The 25,901-nt window shown below is 33.4% G+C and overlaps 1 protein-coding gene across 4 annotated transcripts in view; it reads right to left on the bottom strand.

The window, feature by feature from the left end:
• Positions 1-25,901, bottom strand: part of AKAP9 (A-kinase anchoring protein 9) — a 150,198-nt gene that overhangs the window by 16,543 nt on the left and 107,754 nt on the right. For 3 of the 4 annotated variants that reach the window (XM_036863961.1, XM_036863962.1, XM_036863963.1), the window contains 16 exons: positions 23,837-23,999; positions 22,814-23,026; positions 20,176-20,408; positions 19,112-19,231; positions 17,377-17,553; positions 16,315-16,419; positions 11,769-11,921; positions 11,215-11,394; positions 9,144-10,193; positions 7,195-7,335; positions 6,289-6,777; positions 5,803-5,866; positions 5,592-5,713; positions 4,819-5,010; positions 4,357-4,545; positions 971-1,115 (listed from right to left, as the gene is read on the bottom strand). In XM_036863961.1, the coding sequence (XP_036719856.1) occupies positions 971-1,115; positions 4,357-4,545; positions 4,819-5,010; positions 5,592-5,713; positions 5,803-5,866; positions 6,289-6,777; positions 7,195-7,335; positions 9,144-10,193; positions 11,215-11,394; positions 11,769-11,921; positions 16,315-16,419; positions 17,377-17,553; positions 19,112-19,231; positions 20,176-20,408; positions 22,814-23,026; positions 23,837-23,999 (3,736 nt within the window). Of the gene's footprint in view, positions 1-970; positions 1,116-4,356; positions 4,546-4,818; positions 5,011-5,591; positions 5,714-5,802; positions 5,867-6,288; positions 6,778-7,194; positions 7,336-9,143; positions 10,194-11,214; positions 11,395-11,768; positions 11,922-16,314; positions 16,420-17,376; positions 17,554-19,111; positions 19,232-20,175; positions 20,409-21,807; positions 21,847-22,813; positions 23,027-23,836; positions 24,000-25,901 lie in introns of all 4 variants that reach the window. The other variant, XM_036863960.1, reaches the window with a different exon arrangement.

Below are 25,901 nucleotides of genomic sequence, written 5' to 3'. Positions count from 1 at the left end.
ACCTCTAGGGTACCACAGAGGAAGATGTGTTCTATATTACTACAGAGTAGCAGAAGGGGAATTCTGGAATACTTGACATGGATGAGGTTTCCACAGGTATTCATTTAATAGTTTTATACTGTATATTTTTGCATTTTGCACTTTTTTGTATGTATGTTACAGTTCACACACACACAAAAGGTATTAAAAAGAAATCGTTACTTCCATTGAGGATTTCTTTTTCTTTTAGGTTATCCTCACATAGAGCTTCAAAACAAAGAAAGACAATGAACTTAATGGGTGAAACAACCTGATCAAGGCGATGCTTATTCATTTTAACTTAAATATATCTGTTTATATGTCAGAAAATTGCTGTCTGTTGGATCATTCTGTAAGAGTTAACCATCATTCTCTCTCCACACATAGCTAACTAAAGTCAATTTCAACCTCTACAGGAGATAAAAGCAAAGTCCTTTGCTATTTTAAAGCATGTCCTAACCAGCCTGTCTGGTGCACACAGCATTTTTTTCTCTTGCGACTGAGCAATAACCCCCTTACCTCCACTACTACCTCCTCCTCCCAAATTCAAGAACTGTTGCTTTTAAGATGCAGCAATAAGCTTAGATGGCACAGCATAACTGAGCATTTTTTATTTCATTCCCAAAGCTGAGAATGAGTTTTTGCCTGGTCAGAGAACCCTAATGTAAACAAATATTTTTCAACTCTAAAAAAATTAAAGAAAAAAATTGTATATATGTGTGTGTATACATATATAGAGAGAGAGAGAGAGAGAGAGACACACACACACACGTTATCTCTTGAAACAAATTGGACACCCCTTTAATCCCTAGAGTAATGAATGTAGATTAACTTCCTGATGTGAGAATGAGAAGAAAATGTGACTAAGAAGAAATGTGTTTTAACTGAATAATAATAAAGTGAAGTTGTTTCACCTATTTGTGTCACCACATGAGCCTGTCATATAGCATACCTTGGCTTGGTTGATCATTCTCTTGTTCTCTTTTCAGAGTCATTTTCTTACCATTCATCTGAGCATGCAGTGCTTGAATTTCAGCTAACAAACTTCTTCTATCTGCTTTCTGGAGGCATTCCATGGCTGCTCGATATTCAATACCCTGTAAAAAACAAAAACAAAAAAAATCAAGAGAGTTGTAAAGACAATAAAATTAACATCCAGGAAGTCTGAAGAAGAATGACATGCTAAAATTTTGGAAAGATGTTACTAATGTTCTCTTCCTGCTCATTAGGATCTACTCTTTAGATAATAGTTTCCACATTTATTTCAAAATTCTTTAAACACCCAATAAAACATGATGAAGAATATAATAAACACCCATGCACTTAGCCTAAGAAACAGCCCTTATACAGCTGAAGTCTCCTGTGTACAACTCCCTGAATACATCCTCCTCTGCACCATCTGCTCAAGAAATAACCAAATTCTAAGTCTGGTGTTATTTTCATGCACTCTGTATATTACATTACATACACACACATATCCTAAAAAATATACAGTTCTGTTTTACATGTTTTAAAACTTTATATAAATGGCATTATACTGTATTCATTGTTGTTTAATTTGCCTTTTTCACCGAACATGTTGGTGAACCATCCTGCCTGACACATACAGCTCTACTTCACACTCATTTTCAATGTTATATAGGATTCCATAGTATGAATTATATAGCACATTTTATTTGAGCATCTTTTCATATATTTATTGCATACTCTCTATTTCTTCCATGAGCGCATATCTATATCACTTGTCCATTTTTCCACTGGTTGTTTTATTCTCATTAGATATTTGGTCTGTAGATTTCTTTTCTTGCGGTATTTCTGTCTGGCTTTAGAATCAGAGCAATATTGTCCTCATAGAATCAGCTGGGGCATGTTCCCTTCTTTATTTTGCAAGAGTTTGTGAAGAACTGGTATTAATTCTTCTTTCAACATTTGGTAGAATTCACTAGTGAAGTCGTCTGATCCTGAACTTTACTTTGTGAGAAGTTTTAAAATTACTAATTTAACTCTTTGTTATACATCTATTCAGGTTTTCTATTTTTTCATGAGTTAGTTTTAGTAGTTTGTATACTTTTAGGAATTTGTCCATTTAATGCTGTTGTAAATAATTATTTTTAAAATTACATTTTGGACTTCTCTGGTGGTCCAACAGTTAAAACTCCATGCTTCCACTGCAGGGGGTGTGGGTTTGATCCCTGGTCCGGGAACTACGATCCCATATGCCATGTGGTGCAGCCAAAAGTAAATACATAAATAAAATTACATTTTGTTTGTTGTTGAGAAATCAGATTTTTACATCTTGATCTTACTTACATCCAACAACATAACCAAACTTTCCTATCGATTTAAAAAATCTACGTGTGTAGATCCTCTTTGGTTTTCTATGTAAGTGGATGAGGGGTCTTCCCTATTCCTACCCTTATTTCTCTCCCTTTTCTTTGCTAGCTAGATCTTTAGGACAAGGTTGAGCAAACTACTTAACCCTTTGTTAAGTAATGTTTTTAACATTTAACTATCAGATATGATGCTTGCTGTAGTTCTTGCAAGATATACCTTTTATATAGTTCATGAAATTCCTTTTTATTTTTAGTTTGTTATTTGTTTTAAGGTGTTTTAAAATATGAAATGCATTCATTCATTTGTTCGCTGTATCTCTTGAGATGATCACTGGGGTTTTTCACCCTTTAATTTGTTAAAGTGATGAGTCACATGAATTTTTCTTAATGGTATGCTACCTTTGCATCCCTGGATAAGTATAAGGTGATTGTGTCTCTAAAAAATATGCATTGGTGGATTTGGCTTGTTAATATTTTGTTTAGGATTTCTGCATCTATGTTCATGAATAAAATAGGCCCATAAAGTTTCTTTCCTGTATTATCTTTGTCTGATTTTGGTAACAGGGTTATACTAGCTTTCTAATAAAAAGACAGGGCATTTCTCCAATCATCTTACAATGGGAGCATAGATACATCCACACACACACACCACACCTTAACTATTCATTTGTTGATGGACATTTAGGCTGCTTCCGTATCTTGGTAATTGTAAATAATGCTGCTATGAACTTTGGAGTGCATGTATCTTTTTGAATTAGTGGGTTTTTTTTGGGATATATACCCAGGAGTGGAATGCTGGATCTGAATGAGCTTTCATAAGCAAATATCTGCCCATTTCACCAAAGTTTTTGAATTGATGTAAAATTATTCATAGTATTCTATTACTTTTATATCTCAGCCATATCTTTAGTTATAATCCCATTTTTATTCCTAATTTTGAAAGAAGTATGCTTTATCATTTTCCTTAACCTATTCTCCAGAAAAGTTTCTATTTTATTAACCTTTCAAAGAATCAACTTTCAACGTGTTTATGCTCTCTACTGTACAAGTGTATGCATTTCACTAATTTTTTTTCCTTATTACAGTTGAGCCTCATTATTTGTGGATTACATATTTAAGAATTTGCCTACTCATTAAAATTTATCTGTAACCCTAAATTCAATACTTGGCGGTGCTCTTATGGTTACTAATCTCCTACATGTGCACAGAGCAGCAAAAAATTTAAATTGCCACATGTGCATGTTCCTAGCTGAAGTCGAACAAAGTGACACTCTGCCACCTTCTTTCATCTCTTATACTATAAACAAGTGTCCTTTTTGCCATCTATTTAGTGCTGTATTTTTGATACTTTTGTGCTTTTTATTGGTGATTTTGCTGTTTAAAATGGTCCCCAAGCATAGATATGAAGTACTGTCTAGTATGCCTAAGCATAAGAAGGCTGAAAGATACATTACAGAGAAAATGCATGTGTTAGAAAATCTTTGTTTAGGTTTAAGTTATAATGCTGTTGGCCATGAGTTCAATGTTAATGATTCAACAGTACATAGTAAATAGGGTGTCTTTAAACAGAAACACACATAAAACGAGATTCTGTACTGACTGGTTGACAAAAATGTCATCAACAGGTGCTCACAGAAGCCTACCCCACCCCGTATTTCCCCTGGTGGCAATGGCTCAACATTCACAGCAGCTTTACGGAATCTAACGACTGCAAATAGTGAGAACTGATGGTATTTTATTCCTTCTATTTTCTCTGGACTTATTTTGTTACTCTTTTTCTAACTTCCCAAGTTGGATGATTAGCTCATTAATTTTTAGTCTTTCTTATTTTCTAACATAAGACAAAACATTTAAGGTAATAATTTTTCTCCTAAATATTCTTAGCGGTTCCTGTTAAAATTTTAACCTTCAGACTTACTCTAAAACTAATCAATAGCTCATTTTCTCATTTCTATTAAAAAGCATTCTTTGTTTTAAAGTTTTATTTAAAGTTTCATTTTGATACCTGTTCTTGTATTCTCTGTTCCAAACAGTTTAATAATTCAACTGCATCTCTAGTACCTAGAGCTGTCAGCTCGGTCTGAAATGCAGCTAGTAAAACACCGTGCTCCTTTAAGAAAACCTGCTGAAGAGCAAGCAGAAGTTCACCTCGCCAGTCAGAGGAGCTCTCATGAGATTGAGAACTATCATAAACCTACAAAAAACAGAAGTATAAAAAACAAAAGTTAGTTTTCAAATAAGCATGTTTAAGAACTGTTCTAAAAATGATACCTGTCTACTAACCAAAATCAGTATTAGAAGCCTAAGAGAATACAGATTTATTTTCAAGTGTGCAACTTGGGGCATTTAAACAGTACATAGAAATTCATATGAAAATACGTCATAAAAGACAATTTATTTTGTAAAGTGACTTATGATTGATAAAAATCATATAAAGCTCTTTAGATGCGTAATATTCTTTGAGTACCTTGGCTTCCCTTTGCACTTGCATTTTGGTAATCAAATCCTTAAGAGATGAGATTGTACTGAGGTAAGCTCTTCTCTCTTCTAGCCAAGATTCTGAAGCTTGCTGAACAGGATGGTCTTCTCCGTCACTATAGGGAGACTCAGTAAGAGAGAGCACCTGCATGCCTTCATTATGGACAGCTCTCAGTAATCCCTAGAAACCATAACCCAAAAGCCAGAATTAGGACATTTTTTCAAAGACTGCAAAGTCAGACACGAAAAGAGAAACAAATTTTAACATAGTTTTATCCCAGTTAGACTGATTTAGAAAAGCCACTGCAGAAAGGAAACACCAGCCTACCATTACTGAATGCCTTCTTCCTATGGAGGGGTAAGCCAATCCCAGAAGACAGCCTATGACTGTGTAGCTCTCATCTCTAAGTTCCACATATACCTAATGTGCTCTTCTTGGATTTAATTATTAGGCACTAATTTGACCAAAAGAAATATGTAGGAGATAAGTTCTAGTCTTTGAGACTGCTTTAATAATTTTGGCAAACAAAAATATTAGGAATAGAAATTTTAAAAAAATCTTTATACAAATAACTATTAAATATACTGTACTTTATTATCTGCAGAATACAGAAATAAAACTAGAGCCCCAAGGTTCCTTCTAGCTATGCAATTCTCTCTTCAGAGAGATCTTACTATAGTATAGATCTTCTATCCTAACTTCTAATAAACTGCTTTGTTCAATATAGAAAGTTTTACTAAAAGATGTCTGCCTTTTAGTACCTTTATTTTCTTTGGAAATGAATCTGTTGAACTTTCACCTTCTTCTCCTCGGCCTTCTGATGCTGTGTCAAATCCCTGACTTTGTGTAAGATAAATTCCCTGACCCCAGTCTGATCCAGAATCTAAAATAAAGAAAACCATTGACTATTAAAGAGAAACAAACTCTTTTTAAACAAGTACTATACAAATTCTAGAAATTTATATAACTTACCACTGGAACATATTTCTCTAGTTTGGTAAGCATCAGAATGTGTTAATTCAGGAACTGAGGAGCCCTAATCAGAAAAAAACAAACAAAAGAAGATAACATTTTTTTGCTTTAATAAAAACAGGGTCCAATGAATAGTTTTGTTCTTTTGTAATGCTGTCAAAAAACAAAAAAAAAATTAAATATGTCACGCCTTTCACAATAAATGAAATATCTATGGTTTACAGTAAGTCTTTAATTTTTTTCTTCATGGGTATTACCATAATAATAAGAGACATTATTAAATTAAGGAATGATAACACTGGGTTCTAAATCTGCACAGGAGTTTTGTGGAACATTATTATTTGACTCTACACAATGCAAAGATTTTAAATTGTAATTTTATCATAAAGAAGAGATTGCCCCAAATTTCTTTGTCTCTTAAAAACATAGATTTCTGGGGAAAAAAATCATAGAATGTTGAAAAAACACATTATGAAAACCAAATACCTCTTTAGATCTCAGACACTGTATCACTGACTTCAAGGTACCACATTCCTCTGTCAGTAACTGAACAGCAACATAGTGATCTCTCTTTAAGGTTTCAGTTTCTGAAATATGTCTGGATTCCATATCCAGAATCTCAGCAGCATGTAGTTCTTGCATCTGCTCAATTTTTTCAGTAAACTGATTAATTACTTCAGTGACTTCCTCTGATGAACATTCACTCCGTAAATCAATTTGGATTCCTGCATTTCTAACAAGAATTTGTGGAGTCTGATTGCTGCTGTTGACCCTGAGAGTCCCATCTGTCTGTGATGCAGAGCTTTTACCCACTTTTATAGGAAGTGGCTCTAATGTGCAGAACTTTCTGTTTTCTTGTACCTCGGTATTATCTTCTTTTTCTAAGAAGTGGGATAATTTCTCTTCTGCCTTTTTGAGTTGATCCCTAACTTGGCTTAAATCTTTCTGGAGAAATGCCATATTTGTTTCTTTTACCTAAAACATAATGAATAGAACAGTAGAACATTTAGTTAAAAATATCACATTTCAGAAACACTCACAGTTTTCATCTATATTCACATATATGTATAGTCACAGATTACCACAGAAGTGAAATCATTTGATCAGCCTCTACTTTTGGTTCTCAGGGGATATACAGTACTCTTTAACATGTCTTTCTCCTCTTTCATTAACAGACTAGAGATTAAAAGCATCCCCCTAAAAAAGATTCCAAGGAAAACCAAAGAAGAAAGATGACAGTAACGAAACTATATAATACCTTTTCATCAAATTTACAAAAGATTTTTTTCTAGCTGTTAAGTTATAGATCTGGGTTTGTTTTCATATAAGAGAATACACACTTTGAAATAAAATTAAGATAGGTAGAAATTGGAGCTATGTTACTTATTTTACCAAAAGCTCTTCTTGAAGTTTTTCTGCCTTCTCTTTATAATTGGCAAGTTCTTCTTTGGTAGCTGCTGACTCAGCTGTAAGAGTCTCAAATCGACCAAAAAATTCATTTTCTTCACTGGTATGAATCAGCTCAGTAGTTGTCTAAATGGTAGTGGAAAACATGAACACGTTATTTCCAAAAAAACAAAGCCAAGTTCAAGGTACTTGTGCATTCCAATAAAGCTTTTTCAGGAAAGACTGCTTATCAGATAAAAGGGGTTAAAATGATCCATGTTCTTTCAACAAATAGGGAAACTCTTCACAACCATCATTTTATATTCTTTCTTATTTCTTTATTTTTATTTTTTTGGCTGCATCGGGTCTTCATTGAGGCACATGGGATCTTCGCTGAGGCATGCCGGACCTTTCGGTGCGGCATGCAGACTTCTCTCTAGTTGTGGCGTGCGGGTTTTTTGGTTTTTTTTTCTCTTCTCTAGTTGTGGCGTGCAGGCTCCAGGGTGCGTGGGCTCTGTAGTTGTGGCGCACAGGCTTAGTCGCCTCACGGCATGTAGGATCTTAGTTCCCCAACCAGGGATTGAACCCACATCCCCTGCATTGGAAGGTGGATTCTTTACCAGTGGACCACCGGGGAAGTCCCCATTTTATATTCTTGAGACAGTAAGAAAAGAATGATATTTCTGGGAATGAAAGGTAAATCATGTCATTAGAACATATCCTAAAATTTTATAATTAATGAAAATAGTTTCAGTTTACCCGCTCAAAAAAGTTTCATATTTATATCACTTTCCTCAAAAGATACCAGGTGTTACTTTAGAAGTTTTATATATATGGAAAGTCACATTACCATTTTATTTTATTTATTTATTTTATTTTTGGCTGTGTTGGGTCTTTGTTGGGGCAGGCGGGATTTTCATTGCGGCATGCGGGATCTTTTGCTGAGGTGCACGGGCTCCTCATTGCAGTGCATGGGTTTATCTCTAATTGTGGCACGTGGGTTCAGTAGTTGCAGCATGCGGGCTCCAGAGCACATGGGCTCTGTAGTTGTGGCTCATGTGCTCAGTAGTTGCGACGTGCGGGCTTAGTTGCCCTGTGGCATGTGGGATCTTGGTTCCCCGACCAGGGTTCGAACCCGCGTCCCCTGAATTGGAAGGTGGATTCTTAACCACTGGACCACCAGGAAAGTCCCATCACATTACTCTTTTAAATATCATTTACAGTAATTTATATAGTTCCAGTGAGCTAGGAGGAAAAAGCCTAGTAAATGGAAAGAATTGTTATCCTTTACAAAATAAATATTTATAGAATCCTAATATATCAGTTAATTTCTGGTGTTCAGATAGGACTATACATTAACTTCTCAAAATTATAAATATATAAAGTGAGAATTTGAAAATTAAAGTCCTTTCACACCTGTCCTATCCTATGCTAAGAAATAACTGCGATTTCAGATCTTTACATAAGTAGGCTTAAAGGGGTGAAAGGATGAAATCTATTATGAGGTATAAAATCTGCAAAAGTGAATGACTTACCACTCATACATTAATTCACTAGAACACTAATATATTTTGACATTTTCATTACTTAGAAGGAATGATGACCACTTAACATGCATGTTAGAGGAAAAAGGAAAAAACCCACACAAGTTCCAGAGGACATTTGCTATACTTAACATTTCCAAGTTTCTTCTGACTGCTCTACTTAACGACTATGGTAGTGAGATAAATATTGTGATTTTACGACCACAAAATATAGTTTGTATCCATTGTTCTGGTGATAATAATGACTGTATGGAATGGTAGCATTTTTTATAAAAACCCTTTATATATGAATTGCTAGATGTAAAGAACACTGTATTTAATTTAATAAATTAGCAGTAAGTTTAAGGAACAGGGAAAAGAGAGTTAGTTTCTTAGGGTGTTTAAGTGGAAAAAAATCAAATACAAACTAACCTTGAGAACTTCAAAATCTCCTAGAGGGCTTCTTTTCCTTTCTTTGCTTCCCTGTTTTTTCTCATTGTCCTCCAATAGCTTCTGTAGTTCTAGTAGGTTCTTTTCTTTTTCCAAAGCATTTTTTTCTGCAGTTTCTACCTGCATTTCAACCACCTGGCTTTCTAATTCTGATATTCTCAAGGTCAGTGCTGACACATTTGACTCCACCTCATTTTCTGTTAGTTGGTTTAAATTCTGTGTATTTGTTCCTCCAGGTTCTGGTGAAACTGCTTGTTTATCTTGACAGAATTTTGCATATTCTTTAACTGCTTCGAGTTGGACCTGACTCACAAGAGCAGCAGCCACCTTTTCCTCAAGTATATTTTGCAGGTTGGCCATCTTCTTTTTCAGTGCTTCTTTTTCAGACTGGCCTTGCTCCTGCAGGTCCTTTATTCGTTTATGACATTGGGTAAGTTCTAAGTCCTTTGCACTCACAGTGCTCTCAAGTTGTAGCACCTGTGTTTCCAAACTGCTTATGGAAACTTTGCTGTTTTCTTCAAAAGATTTGAGGTAAGTCGGATGTTCTAGGGGTTTACGAGCACCCTCAGTGAGGACTACTTCTAGTCCAGGTTTGTGTCTGCTCAGATCATCCACAGCCATGTTAACACTTCTCTCTGGTATACTATGGATTTCTTCCGTATTTTCACATTCTCTCTTTAAGCTACATAATTCTTGTGTTAGCTGGTTCATTTTTAAATTGGTTTCTTTAAGTACACTTTTTGTCAAGGCCATTTCTTCATTAGTGGTTTCTACTTGCTGTTCCAAAGCCAGTTTTTCAGCTATTACTATATCCAACTGATGTTTTAAACTATCTGCTTCTTCTGGGAGAGAATTAGTAACCACTGATGCCTTCTGTTCAATATTTGCCAATTCCTGTTGAAGCTTTTCAATCACTTCATTGAGCTGCTCAATTTCTTCTTCTCTATTTTTCTTCACACGTTCTTGATCACTCATCAAACAGTCTATCTGGGTTTCAAGATCCCTTATTAGTTCATTTTTTTCTTCAATAACCTATTAGTTAACAAAAAAGTAACATATACAATAAATATGTAGTTATATTTAGGGAATTTTATTTTATTTTAGGGCAGGATCTTAAAGTGTTGATCACACACACAAAAATAATTTACTTCTCAGACATCCTAAATTAATTTTAATACAGACCAACAGTCCTCCATCACATCAAACAAGGACCTTATTTAGAACTTCATTCAGAAAGTCATTAAACGTAAAGTGATTTAGGCATTTAATAGCTGATTTCCTATAAGTAAAATAGTCAATATCAATACAATCTAATCGAAAAGGATGCAGTATTGAAATATAACAGTCTATAACAGGATAAAGTACTGAAATAAAATTCTAAAACAGTGCTCAAATGTCATTATCTTATTTAATTCACACAAAATAGAAGAATTTTTAATACATTTGGTTAGAGTGATAGGATGAAATCTGAGTCACCAGAGACTCCCTATAAAACATCAAAAATCTTTGACAATATTAGGAAGGGATAAACATATACATAGCTTGTTAAACCAGTATGTCTCATTAAATTAAAATTAATGGGTAAAAGAGAATTTAAGTTTTACTTGATTTTTACATTCACAAAGAAACTGAAAAATAACCATCTTGCCCTTTAAAATTCTAGCTTAGCCACTATGGAAAACAGTATGGAGGTTCCTTAAAAAACTGAAAACAGAGCTACTATATGATCCAGCAATCCTGCTCCCGGGCATGTATCCACAAAAGACAAAAAATTTTATTTTGAAAAGATACATGCACCCCAATGTGCATAGCAGCACAAATTACTATACATAAAATAGATAAAGAACAAAGATTTACTTTATAACACAGGGAACTCTGTTTAATATTTTGTAATAAACTATAATGGAAAATAATCTGAAAAAAAAAAAAAACTAGATCACTTTGCTGTACACCTGAAACTAACACAATATTGTAAATCAACTATACTTCAATAAAAAATAAAAATAAAATTCTAGTTTAAATAATTTCATGTAATAATTTTAAATTAGTGTACCTTGTTATCTGTTGTAATTTCAAGTTGATGCTGAAGTTTTGTAATTTGCTCATTCAATTGGTCAATTTCTACCTCTTTTTCCTGCATTATTTGAGCAAATTTCCCAAATAGTACATGTTGGTCCTGGGTAGAGATAGGATCAGCTTGCTTTATGGCAAATCCCAGTTTCTCCATTTCATCCTAGGAACAAAAATAACCATCCCAGTTGGATAGGGCATTACACGTGATTTTCGGAACATTCTGTCAATTAACTCTTACCAAACTATAGCATCTAAAACATACAAATGAAAAAAAAAATCAGAGCTATTATATAATTATTGTAAATCAATAATTCTTAAAATGTTTTGATAAAGGTCTCCAACATTTTTCATTTCTGATGAATTCAAATGTTTATGTTGGCTTGAAGATAAATTCCATACAAATCCATCTGCAGCTAATGTTCCTCTTTTAAGTATTATTTAGCAGCTGGATTTAGCAAATGCTTAATACCACAACTACTACACAAGACCAAAACAATGAATTATTCAGAGGCAAAGTTTTCCTTAAGTAATTACCTTAAATAATTTGTTTTCTTGTTCAAGTTCTTGTAGGCGGGTGGTAGATTCCTTTTTCTGTATTTCTAATTGCATATGTAGTTGCTGGACTTCTTCATTCTTATTTTCCAGTTCTTCTCTGAACTGTTCTAACTGTTCTTCTAAGTTTGTGATCTTTGATACCAAAATTATCAAAAGGAAAGAGAAAAAACTGTTCATACAAATGTTTATTTGTCAAGAGAGAATGAAGAGTGCTGTACTGGCTCTATAGTATATATGCTTAAAACACGTGAGCCATGAGAATAAAGGAAAGGGGTTTCTCTAAGCCAGATAGATTTAACTGTGTGGTTTCTAGACATTTTCAAACTAAATACCTTTAAACCATCCTGCCCAAAGCAAAGACGAGACCTTCAGAGGAAGGATACAAGGATCCACTTCCTACCTAAAATTATCCTCTGATAAAGCATAAAAGAGTCATGGGAGGAAGGAAAAGAGTCCACATTTTAGATCTTATTTTACGTTAAATTAACTGCTATCAAAAATGCTCAAGAAAGCTGTAGAATTAGGTCAGTTATTTTAGCCACCAAGTGAGATTAGCTCAATTTAGTCCATATTAATACTTAACCCAATGAAAGGTTTGGCAGCCACGTGCCTTATTTGAGCAGAAGAAAGCAGAGGTAGATGCTGAGAGCAAGAGATCCTTAGGTCTGAAATAACAGAAACTTAAAGAGTACGTTAGTAAAACCATTTTAGGAGAAAATTAGAGTGTTCCTATATATAGGACAACTGAAATTCAGCTCATTTCTGAGCACAGATTACCACTAATGGTAAAGCAATTGCTCTTTGATGGTTATGTAGAGACTGAAACTAATGATGAATATTAAGAGTTTGGTTTAATATTTGGGTTTGGTTGAGGAGAGGAACAGTCATTTAGCTCAATGCTTTGTAGCTTCTTAATACATTTTTAATGAATGGATTTTCAAGTGTGTATTTACCTAATGATCAAAATTGCTGCATTAAAAGCAACCTAAGACACAAGAGCAGCATTTAGTGGCAACTGGCTCAGAAAGTACATATAAATCATTTATTACCTTAGAACTTGAAAGGGGGCATATTCTGATTACACACCGATACGTAATCAGAATCATATCTTAGCATTAGCAAGGCAAAGACCTTCAGAATCATTTAGCCTAATATTTCATTAATAGAAATCATACTGATATTAGTAACAATAGCCATCATTTATAGACAATTTACTGTTAGGCACTGCATAAGATGCTTTATATGTATTATTTTTTAAAAAACCCTATAACAACTTTATGAGATCTTTACTAGGATTATCTCCATTTCAGAGATGAGGAAGGGAGTCACTGAAAGAGGAGCACCTTGACCTGCAGTCACAAGGCTAGTATGTGGAAGCCAGTTTTTGAACCTCAGGAGTTTACCTCTGGAAGCTTACATTCTTAACTATCATTTATCCTGCTTCTAATAACTGATGTCTAAGACATATTTAAATAATTTTCTTTAACACTGATATTAAACTCAGTAGGCATACCTTAAATATAGTTAGTAGTTGTGCATATATAATTATCAGGTTAGTTTGTTGAAAATTGTGATGATTATATCTTCTTCAAAGTTACCTAATATAATGGTATTTACACTTATCCCTATCTTCTACGACTACTTTTGATGACAAGGTATTATTTCAACACTTACATAGATATTTAAGTTCAAAATTGCTGCCTTGCCCTGCCTCACCTGATACTTATTTTCTTTTTTGATAAAACAGTTTATGGTCAAATTCTTAGCCTTAATATTCAAAGAGTGGTCCCTGGAGCAGAAGTAGCCTCACCTGGGAACATGTTAGAAGCACAGATTCTCAAGCCCCACCCCAGACCTACTGAATCAGATTCTTCATTTTAACAAGATCCCCAGGGGATTCATATGCACATTAAAGTTTGAGAAGCACTGGTCTAAAGCACTAACATTCCCATCATAAGTAGCTGAACTTGAGGCATCAAAATAGAGACTTCAATTCCCAAAATGACACTGTAAGGCATTCTCTCCTCTTACTCAGCCAGACTTCAGCTGCAGTCCCTGCTGTCTTATTACTGAGTCTATGACAACCAAAAACCAGAAAAATATTAAGGTCTAAAAATAGAATGGTAGCTTTCTGGTTTAACCTTGTTCTATTTAGCTACCAAATGATATCTAGACTGTTTGGATTACATTAATTTGCACCTATTTGTGTTTACTTTTAAGTATTCTTCTCTTTCAAATGTGTGTGTGTGTGTGTGTGTGTGTGTGTGTGTGTATGTATGTATGTATGTATATGTGTGTATACATATCCTAGTTAGATAGGAGATTCCTTGAAGAGCAGTACTGGTTTTACAATTGGACAGTGGTGTTCTACACATAGGAGTTCAATAAATGTTGAATGACAGTCTATAATACTTCTCACCAACAGGGCAAAACATGCCCGGATGTTTTGGCAGTAGAGCATCACAGGGCTCCAGAATCAGAGAAATTGAGGAGGAATTCTTGTTTAACCACTTACTGTGTGATCATGAGCAAGTTCCTTAACCTCTCTTAAGATCTGGTTTACTCATGCGTAAAGTGGAAATATCAATAGAACCTATCCTCCGGGAGAGTGCAAGGGTTAATAACATTAGGCGTTTAAAATACTTAGCACTTTCTTGCACAGACTTCAACAAAGTTAACTATTATTTACTATCGCCATTTGTAAGCTAGATCTCTTTAACTCTATAAAAAGCTAAAACCTTCACAGAGCTAAAGCCTAATTGAAGGCATCTTTTTCTTAAAGAAATTCTTCCTTCTATTTCTCTCCACATTATTCTCCTTCTCTTATACATCCTGAAATTCCTATCTTCTAAGGTTTTCTTCTCTTTCTATTCATTTTGAACTTCTAAATACTGTAATAAACTTTAAAAAAAAGTTTTACACAAACTTCGGCTATGAGAGTAGTGGGAAGTATCTCAGATATAATGACACAGACATCTTATGTTTATACTGTCAGATATCTGAAAACATTTGCCTAGTACAGGAGAGAATGCTTAAGAAGTTATTTTCATTAAAAGATATATGTTTCAATTTTACATTCCTATCTTTCAGTCTCCAGTTACTGAGTGAGTGGGTTCTGACAAAATACTTGTCACTGTTATTCAAACATGAATAACAGTGACAAGTATTAGTAGACCAACGTTAGCCATCAGTTTAATTCTTTACTCATTCAACATGTCTGCCTCTGTTTCATCTGTAAAAACTGGGAGCTGGTTGACAGAAGCTCTCAAAGGCCTCTTGTAGTTCCAACAACTATGATTCTAAGTAAATGGTAGGCAGTTATTGGATACTTACTTCAAGAAATTAAGGTGTTAAGTAGCATTAAATAAAATTCAAATGACAATAAAAATATAAAATTAGTAAACTTAATCAATTATCCATAATCAATTATCATTGCCTTTGCGACCAGTTTTGGAGTTCCATCTTTTTAGAAAGCAGACAATTTATCTGATTATTTAGTGTAAGGTAAATCTTTAAATGTTAATTCTTTTTGAAACACACAGAAGTGGTTACATATCAATAAAAATGTTCTCTGTCTCTCACATAAAAGCCAAAAAACAAAATAAATACGAATCTCTTAGATAAACATTAGTCAGTAAGTACTATGTGAAAATGAGAAAATAACCATTCTCATGGAAATGATCATTTCCATTAGTCATTTATATAGATGACTTTTTTCTCCTCCAAATTAAGTTCTCCAAGCTATAGTTTTAGCTGACATCTAAATCATTCTTCTATTTTTCAAAGCACTCATTAACATTAATATACTGTTTACATTCAATAAATATTTCTTAAAATATATCAAATGTCCTGAGAAAATTATATGGAAAGAGATAAAAATGTAATTAAAAATGTTGAAACATTTAAAATATGGTATAGCTAGACGACATAGAGTACAATATGCTTTAGAAAAACTAATGGTAGACAAAGGTTTAAATAATTAGGAATTGGAAAGTATTGCTGTTTTTAAAGTGCATTTTCTGGTTTTTTTTTTTGGAAAGGGAGGGAGTAGAAAAACATAAAAGAACTTTATAGAATTACTTTATTATTAACCTTTTGTTTTAAGAACATGTTTAGCACACTGTAAAAAGGCACTATTATCTCCCAGGGCAATACAACTTAAAAAAAAACAAAACCCACAGCAAAGTAGCAGTAATTCAAAGCCTATGGTAAGGTCAAGAGGAAGGTACTGCCTTGTGCCCAAACCCTACTATCTCTCTCCACTCTCCTCTTCATTGAATTCATACCTACCAAACCAGCCACCTTTTCTGTCCTCAAAACTTCCTCCCATGTCCAAGTGTTTTTACTTGTCCCCTCTTCTTCATTCCAGTTTATTTGTTCAAATGTTTACTGTCTTCCAAGGTCAACTTAGGCAATAAGCTAAGAAACACTCTAAACTTGGGTTTTAGACCATAAACTTCATTCTAATCAAATGATATTTTCTAAAATAATTCAAGCCACACTGTGTCATTAAAAATAAACTTACCTCTTTTTCCTTTCTGTCTATGGCGTCTCGCTCAGCCTGCAATTGTATTTCTAGGGACAATTCCGCTTTAGCTTCTACAGATCCAAACTGTTTGTGGTCCTCTACCTTTAAATATATAAGAATTTTCTCAAAATTTCAGACATTAAATCCTGACTATCCATTTTAATTGGAGAAGTAGCAATTCTATTTCTCTAATTAGAAGTAGATAATCTACATTAGTGAATGATCAAAAGTTAGAACATTCAGTCCTGAATGCATTTTATACAAATTAAGACAGGAATTGCTTGACAATCTTACAATTCATTTCTCAGATAAAATGAAGGCTATCCCCTCATCTGCTCCCCTCCCAATTTCCTTATCCTGCTCTTCTTTCATTCATTTTTGCTTTCTGTAGCATAACAGGAACAGATCTCATTGCTTCTTAGTTTGGGGTAAAGCATCAGCCTAAACTGGTGCCTACAGCTTTTTCACTTGGCTATTATTTTACAATCACAAACTTACTGATGGTTAAAAGGGCAACTAATTCTTCTGGTTTAATTAATCTTTCTTTATCAGGACTCAGATATGCAAGGAACATTTGGAGATAAGAATTAACAGAAATGGGGCTTCCGTGGTGGCACAGTGGTTGAGAATCTGCCTGCCAATGCACGGGACACGGGTTCGAACCCTGGTCTGGGAGGATCCCACATGCCGCAGAGCAGCTAGGCCCGTGAGCCACAATTACTGAGCCTGCGCGTCTGGAGCCTGTGCTCTGCAACAAGAGAGGCCGCGACAGTGAGAGGCCCGCGCACCGCGATGAAGAGTGGCCCCCGCTTGCCGCAACTAGAGAAAGCCCTCGCACAGAAACGAAGACCCAAAACAGCCATAAATAAATTAAAAAAAAAAAAAAAGAATAAACAGAAATGGTTATGATGTCAGTGAAGACATAAAGATATATACATTATGCAATAATAACAAAGCATCATCAGTGATTTTTTTAATTTTAAAAAACTGATGTCCATGTAACTAAGAGTAATCTGTACTAAAACACTTGATAAAATTAACCCAAAGAAAATGTCACACCTTTTGAAAACTGTCCGTACTCATGAGTAAGGCTTGCTCTAATTCCCTTACTCTGAACTCCAGTTTCTCAATTTCTTCATTACGCTCCTGTATATCCCTCTGAAGCTGCTCTTTAGAGAGCAAAAGCTCACTGCACTTGTCTGTTTTTTCTTTCAGATGATTTGTTAACTGTTCAACCTGGAAATATAATAAGCAAAAACTGTAATGTTAAAAAATGTAAGCATGTTAATAATATATCTTCATTTCAAAAAGGATTTTTAGATGCTATGCTAATTTTATTTTTGATAAGGATAGCGCTATTGTCTCCAATGACAGCAACGTTTTCTGAGTTGATACATCTAAGCAGTACTAGTAAAACAGAAATAACATTGCTTTCACCAAACCTTTTTAAAAAGTTCTCTTAAGACTAAGAGTTTCTCTAGCTAGGAGGAGCAACAATACATTCTTGAATAATGTTGAACTACAAGCTCTAATGGACACCAAAACCTAACAAAGAAAACAAGTTTACAGAGTACTGACTTACATTTATATGTGAGATAAGATGACCTAAAAAACTTTCATGGATTATGTTTTTCTTTCTACAAATGGTTACAGCGATACATATAATAATACAATGGTTCTAAATACCACAGGGATGGGAGGGAATTGGGGACCTTTAATACAGTCACTTGGAAAGCTTTGCAGCCTACAGATTCCACCAGCCCAGAATAGAGATGAGAATGCCAGGTGCTGAGAGGGATTTGTGCACCCTGAAAGTTTCCCTAAGTGATTCTGATATGCAGCACCATTCAAGTGAATGGCTCTGTGATGGACGGATACAGTAAGGATCAATAAGATAGCTTGTGAAATTAGTTCTAATCAAGTGAAGAGAGAAAGCTTATTTAAAAAAAAGAAATGTGACGGTAAGAAAAAAAGGAATTCTACCTTATTTCAGTGAGATACTTTCAGGAAATTATCTAAAAATGGCACTTATTCCTCAAAACATTAGAAGAAATGCAAGCTTACCTACAATTACAGGTTCAAGGATGACAGTAATAAAGCCTGAGGAGAAACTTGAACAATAAAAGGTGGACTAAGTTTGAAGTGAGGTCAAAGGAAAAGACAATAAAGGAGGTATAGCAAAATGGTACAATATACTGTTACAGTTAGATTTTTTTTTTTTGATCCTGAAAAAATCAGAAGCTGGGGACTCAGATCTGGCAAAGTAAGGAGAAAACAAATGGATCAATGATTTGGAAGAAAATCAAATACACACATCCTTGTTAGTTTCTTGAAGTTTCATGAATGAGGCAGCTCACTCTTTTTAAATATAAGAAAACAAATAGTAGGAAATGACAGGAAGTTCTAGAGCTTAAATATTCTTTTGAGTGTCAACGAACACACAGCTACGTTTCAAAATCTAAAAATGTTAGGAACAAGATGAATAACTATAAACTCTGTGGGGATTGATAACTTTTCTACTGCTCCAATAGATAAGGCTGTTTACATCAGTTTCCTTCTATTAAATGAGAATGTAAATAACATTTTATTACAATGAGTTTATAGGTATTTTATACTTCTTTGGAATTTTTAGGGTTTCAAGAACCTTCTCATATTGAAGTAATATTTAAGTTTCTGATTTTGAAGATTTATATACAATAGAAAGAACTCCTTTTAAGTTTTTTATTATATGCATCTTACTTTACACATAATATACAAATTATTGTATGGTAGACAGTATCAGTAAAATTCTTACCTCTCTAGTTTGATGTTCACTGATAGGCTGGAATCGAGGTACGACCTTAAGTTGCTGTTCTAGTTTCTGTATTTCCTGTTGGAATACATCTCTCTCGTGTTCTCTATCAATGGCTTGCTCCTGAAGTTTAATAATAATAGTAACTGAAGAAATAATATTTATTGAAGCTATTATTTCCCTTACTTCCCTTTAATTGTAGGCACAGTTTTGTTTGAAGACGAACAACTGATGATCACGGGAATACCCCAAACCAAAAAGGTTTAAAAAGATAACATTTGTTGTATGGTACATAACCTATTACGGCTCTTTAACAAAAATTTAAGCATTTAAATGTTATCTGAAGCACAACACTTTTAAAAATTCAAGTAATGTTAAACACAGAATGAAATAAATATGTTCTTCTTAAAATCAATATACTTTTTTGGAAGAAAGGAGGAATTCCACTATTAATTTAGTCATTAAACAAAAAAAAGTAGAACAAATTATGTAGTAAATCAATTTCTTTCATTTTAATCTAGGTTTTACACCTAAAATTATAAAATGTGTAAGAATCTTATTCTCTGATCTGTGAAGATAACACACGGCTTAAGTGAAATCCCAAAGAAGAAAATCCATGTGAAATTAGAGACTTAATAGCTTTTTGGAAGAGAGTAATGACAGCATGACAACTGTTCCAGTCCTTTGCTTCCAGGGCACACTTGTTACCTGTGTGTGTATCTTTTATGGGTTAAACAGTGGTGGCCAATTAGCTTTTAGGATCCTAACTTGCTTTGGCTATTGGTTAAGAAAAAGACTAGGACAAACTTCTTAACTATGAATTTGGAAAGGCTAACTGGTAGGGCTTACTCATAATCTGCCTGTACTGCTTTTAATTCTGAAAGCTGCACAATAAAAATTACTAGAATTTTTACTCGAAATAGTACTTTTCAATTAATTAGTAGATGACACATATAGATGGAAATATTAGAATTTAAGAGTCTCTCCATAATTTAAAATCCACAGCCTAGAAGAGCAGCAAGTAGCATTCCACTGAGAAAATTAATATTAATGTTGAGAATACTTACATCTAAAAATTTTCTCATTTTTTCTAACTGCTTTTCCAGTGCTTGGTTTTGCTGTCTTAAATCCATTAGTTCAGCATTTTTTTCCTGTTCCAGCTCTATAAATCTACTGACTTGTTCCTCGACATCTATTTCTAGAGCTTTCACTTGTTTTTGAAGGTCATCACGTACTTTTTCAGCTTGACACTGTACCTCTAGTTTTTCCTTCATCAGTTTTTCTGTCTCCTGTAGTAATTCTGTTTATAAGTGCAAAAATATACTACATTAAATCACAATTAATGATGTTATGATAGTGAAACCACCCATAACTGTATTCAAATTTTAACTTCATGAAATAAAGGAGCCAAGTTTTACTTCAAACACATGTAAAAAAGGAACATACTCCAATGAAAATATCAAAATAACATATTCCTATATAAGTAAGCAAGCTAGTATCAATAAAATTGTACAGAATTAACAAAAAGAATATGTCCTGTCACTAAAAACAATATTTTTGTGAAAAGAGCATAGCAAATGACCCCCTCAAAATCCACTTTCACTATAAGGAAAAGAGCAAAGTCTAACCAAATTCAAGCACAGAAACAACTCACCTCAGGCAAAAATCAATTCATTTAAACCCATAAAGTCATTTTTATATGCATACACAATACACACAGAGATCAAATACTGTAGACCTTTAACCAAGGCAAGTAAGAGTTACAGAAAAGAAATACAACTAGAATCAGAATTTCCTGTTAGCCTTACTCCTTATTAGATCCACATTCCTGACTTAGTCTTGCATACTCACATGTACGTGTATCACGGGAAAATTGCCAAGTATGAGAGGTAGTGTGGTGTGGTGCTTAAGAGCAAAGACTGTGGGTTCACATCCTAACTGCCACTTGTCTCTGCAGCACTTAACATGATGTCCTTCAATTTCCTTATATGTAAACTGGGGATAGTAACAGTACTGATCTCTAAGAGTTATTGTGGAATCAAATGAGTTAATACATGTGAAGAACAGTGCCTAGACTATGGTAAGCACTACATATAAGTGTTAGCCATTATTATTAATATTAATCATACAATAATAAATTACATATAGCCAAGTAGAACAATTCTCTAATGAAGAAAATGGAAGGAATATTACTCTAGAGTCTTCACGTTAACTGGTCTGTCAACACTGTACTCAGGATTAGAAATCTACAGAAAACATCTTTCCTTTTAAAACAATACTGATTTAGATGTTAATATAAATGTTAATCAACCAGAAAGTCTCTTTATTAAATTTCACTGATCCTATTGATACCATCATCTTATATACTTCCTGATTTAGAACAGAGTATTTTGAAAACTCATAGGCTGTAAGAGTTTAATATATTTGTTAAAGAAAAAAACTTTTAATAAACCAACATTTTCTTTAAAAAACTGAAATGGTCTTCAGCTCTGTGGAATAACAGATATAATAAGATGATGGTCACTATGAATCTCAGTTGTTAATTCCAAATATAAATATGTATTTTTATTGTAAGAAGAGTTTTTCTGTTGTTAAAGGGAAAAACTGTAAGTATGAAACAAAACAGCAAAATTAGAGATATGTTAGTTGGTTGAAAAATCCAAGGGTCACCCAATGGCCATGCAATTGTATAAACACACCTGCTCCAGGTGCTGCATCGACTGCAGCATCTACTAGTCCTATTAGGAAAGAAAAAACACACACACAGAACAAAAATATGGTAATTTACATGTCTTCTATTTTCTAAAATAGAATAATACACATACACAAAAGAATCAGAAGTAAAAGTTGAAACCACTGATTATTATCATGGGTAACGTTTTCAGATGTATCAGTATTTCTTGAACATTTTACATGTATCACACACATACTTTCCACATTAAAAATTCCAACCCTAAACCTGTGCTAAACAAATTTGAGCAACCAGAAAAAACTTCACCATATTACAAAAATGTATGTTGTATCTCTAAATTGATAAAATTCAATTAGTAAAACTACACATTTATAATCTGACTGCATGTGTAATATAAAAGTGAGAAGGTATGATTAAAAGGATTTAAAGTTCCACTGTTACAAAGACTGACTTTTTTTTTTTTTTACCACCAAACAAACTTCAAGATGTTACCTAATGTCTCATTTAAGAAAAGATTAAAGGTTATTTGTAAACTTATTTATTCTTTGAAGTCCCGCTTATATTAAACTAGATGTCAGCCTGCTTCTAAGAGCCAGTGACCTTTTCAATCTATTATCTTGCAGGCTGAAATCCACCTCACCTGCTCACTACTAGTGCAGGTCAGTGCTCTTATTTAGTTAATCCAAGTATACATTTTGCTGCCTTTCTGCAATTAAAAGAACTAAATCTTACACAGTTTAAAAAATATCCTGCCTCATTATATGCAGCTTTCTCTTTAGGCAGAGGTTTGAGGATAAATGAAGAATTATCTTTTTCTGTCAAAATATGCCAAAGGAGAAAGAAAAAACATTTGATTCCACATGGTTGGCTAATAAGACAATTACCAATAAGGTAGATTTTCTTATTATTTTTCAATCCCTATATAAAATATATAAATAATGGCACTGAAAGGGGGAAAAAAAGCCATCTTGAACTTTTCAGGAATGTTTCATATAAAGTCTAAAAATACATACGCTGTTCAACTGGGCCTGCCTCAGCTTTCATAGCTTCCTTCTGCCTCGACAGTAATTCTCTTTCTTCTTGGATCTGCTGTTGTTCTGCTTCTAGTTCTTGCAATCTATTACCTGCACATAACAACTCTTGCTCAAGACGATCTATTATATCAGTTTTTTCCTGAATTTGCCTTTCAAAAAGCGTTTTTTCATCTGCATAGCCATCAATGACACCTGTAAAATAAAATTAACAAGGAATGTAATTATTATTTCAAGTTTTACCATTATACTTATATAAATAATAAAAGGTGTTCTGTTAGCAAATTTTAAATCATTCCAACCTATTGAGTCTTGAATGAATTTGCTGCTGATGATAGCAGTAACTATGGTATGTTCAATACAGCCTTTTCTTATTAAATATGTGTCTAAATAAGAAATTCCTCTGAATTTTCTATTATTTGTTATGCTAATGTATCACATCATGTAGGTATAACACACTTTATTAAACGGATATAAACAGATAGGTTCCTGGAAAGCTTAATATAAATCAGATGCTTGTGAACTGAATCACATTTTAAATATACTAGAGAAAGTTGATATTTTAAGTGATTCTAGAAGGCCAACACCCACAACAGCACGGTAGGATATAAACAGCATGGAGCTTTACAGGCTTAAAGCCTGGAATCACAATTTCATGGTGACTGAACAATTTATTAGCATCTCTTTGCTCCAGTTTCCTCATCTTTAAATTATAACAGTTGTCTTAGGATGGTGGGATTATGGTAACAATTCACTATCGTTCATTTCTGTATTTTCTAAAATTTTAAATACTTTCTATAATTCTACTAAGTACTTTTTATAATTAAAAATATATATGTAGTTTTAAAAACTGCTTAGAAGAATTCTGAAGACAAACTATAACTACTTTTCAATGGGCATTTGAAAATAAAAGTAGACTGGTGGTTTCCAAACCTGGCTTGCACCACAATTTATTTTTAGACTTGAAATTTCTCCACCCTCAGTTGCCAATGGCAGGGTGCTCACCCTCAGCCTTACTGAGCTCCACAGCCAGCTGTTCTCTGGCCCTGCACTCCTCATGAAGGCGCTCTCGCAGTTCTTCTTGGCACTTAAGGGACTCTGTCACTTCTTGTTTCTGTCTAAATGACTCACGCATCAATTCTGTCTGTGTAACTTTCGCATGTTCCAGCTAAACAAAGAGGCAAAGTAGACGTGAAGGAAGACAAAGTGTTAAGAATACCAGTGTCATTCTCCATTAAAGCTTAAAAAAAAAAAAAAAAAAAAAGAACTTTAACTGAAAATAAAGATACACTGTTGAATTGTAGTCATTTAATATTTCTAGTGCATGCTAGTACTAGTAGGTAGGGTAAATCAGTAGATAAGTAGATTAGCTGTGTGTATAACTTTCCGTAAGATAATGTATTCTAATTTTATTGAACAACAACAAAAAAAGCTTCTTTTGAAAATAAACCACTTTACATCACTAGATCTGTATACTATCATATGAAGAGAGATATAAAATTAATAATACACAGGCCCTTTTTGTATTTGGTAAAGAATTTTATGTAACTATGTGTTCTATGATAAGCTTTATGTTTTCTGCATTTAACATTTATTGACTGCGACTCCTACTGTACACTGTGGGGAACTAATAATAAATGATTAATGCAATGTCATCAATGAATAAAATCATAGTGGCACAAAAAAATGAAGTTTAACTCATATTTTAACTAAAAGCTTTATACTTCTGTCCATTTGTGAAACATCTACAAGACTCTAAATGAATATTCAGTTTATTTTCAAAACCTTAGAATACAGAGGCATTATCTATAAACACAGCCTCCTTAAAATGCTGTCATTGGCATATACTGACCACATTCTTAAACAATTTTTAAGATGACAGTCAAGTACAGGCTCAAGGCCAAAGCGCTCAAAAACAGTGATCATTGTTATCAGCTGCATGAAACTGCAGAAAAGCACTATCTCTGCTTTAGTTTTCTGGGCTTCTTACTGCTAGCACCTGCTTTATCTGTTTTTATTAAAACAACTACATGGGGAAAAATTGAGCTCAAATGTTTCTGGTATTTAATATCAACACCATTACATTTAAAAAAAATTTACCATAGCATTTTAAAATTTACCATAGCAAAGAGATTTTAGAGTTACTAAGTAAAGCTTTCTGTGGTACCATTTTGTGGTTGGATAAATCAGTATCTCACATATCTATTGTGCAATTACTCTTGTTTTAATAAGATGTTTTAAATATCATTCGCAACCCATTACTTGAAAATAATATGCATACACATTTAAGACTCATAATGGAAAATTAAGCACATATTTTAATCACAAAATATTTCCTAAAATATCTGTAATAATATGTTGTTACCTCAACAAAGATAAAACTTTATATATATTTTTACTTTTGACTGACAAAAGACTATTTTCCTTTAAATGTGGATAACCAGTATACATTAATTTTTAAAATTAAAAAATGACCATAAAACATGAACTAATTTACAAAAAGCCCTCTCCTGAACTTAGTCACAGCCTATATTTTAAAAATAAATCAACTGCTTTCACATGTACACATGTAATTTTTTTTCTGTACATTGTAAAATGTTTGCCTGAAATACATGAACGCTCTAAAAGAGTTCATAGCTCTAATTAGGATATGAGTTTTTTTTTCCTTTTTCAAATTTACTGTACAAATACAACAATGCACTTACAACAAAATAAACACTTGCTTTAGATAAGAAAAATAAGTCAGCTTCTATATTCTATTTTCTGACAAGATCTAAACCTGCCTTAAGATGCATTTAAATATTACTATAAAACCACAAGAAATAACTTCAGTTTTACAAAGCAAAACAAAAAAGTTGGGACTCAAATACAGTACCTCTAGGAAACAATTTCACTTATTATAGAAGATAGCACCCACATTTACTGGAATAAGAGATTCCTTCAAATATTTATTTAAATACATTATACTTAAAAAAACCTCTTCCATCTAGTTAAGGTACAGTTTATTCCTAATATTTATATAATACCTATAACCTAATACTTAATAATGTGTAATATATAAAAATATCAT

The sequence above is a fragment of the Balaenoptera musculus genome, chromosome 9 (genome assembly GCF_009873245.2).
Source record: "Balaenoptera musculus isolate JJ_BM4_2016_0621 chromosome 9, mBalMus1.pri.v3, whole genome shotgun sequence".
Taxonomy (NCBI): domain Eukaryota; kingdom Metazoa; phylum Chordata; class Mammalia; order Artiodactyla; family Balaenopteridae; genus Balaenoptera; species Balaenoptera musculus.
The sequence above is the reverse complement of the archived record's forward strand: the minus strand, read 5'-3'. Positions and strand labels throughout refer to the sequence as shown.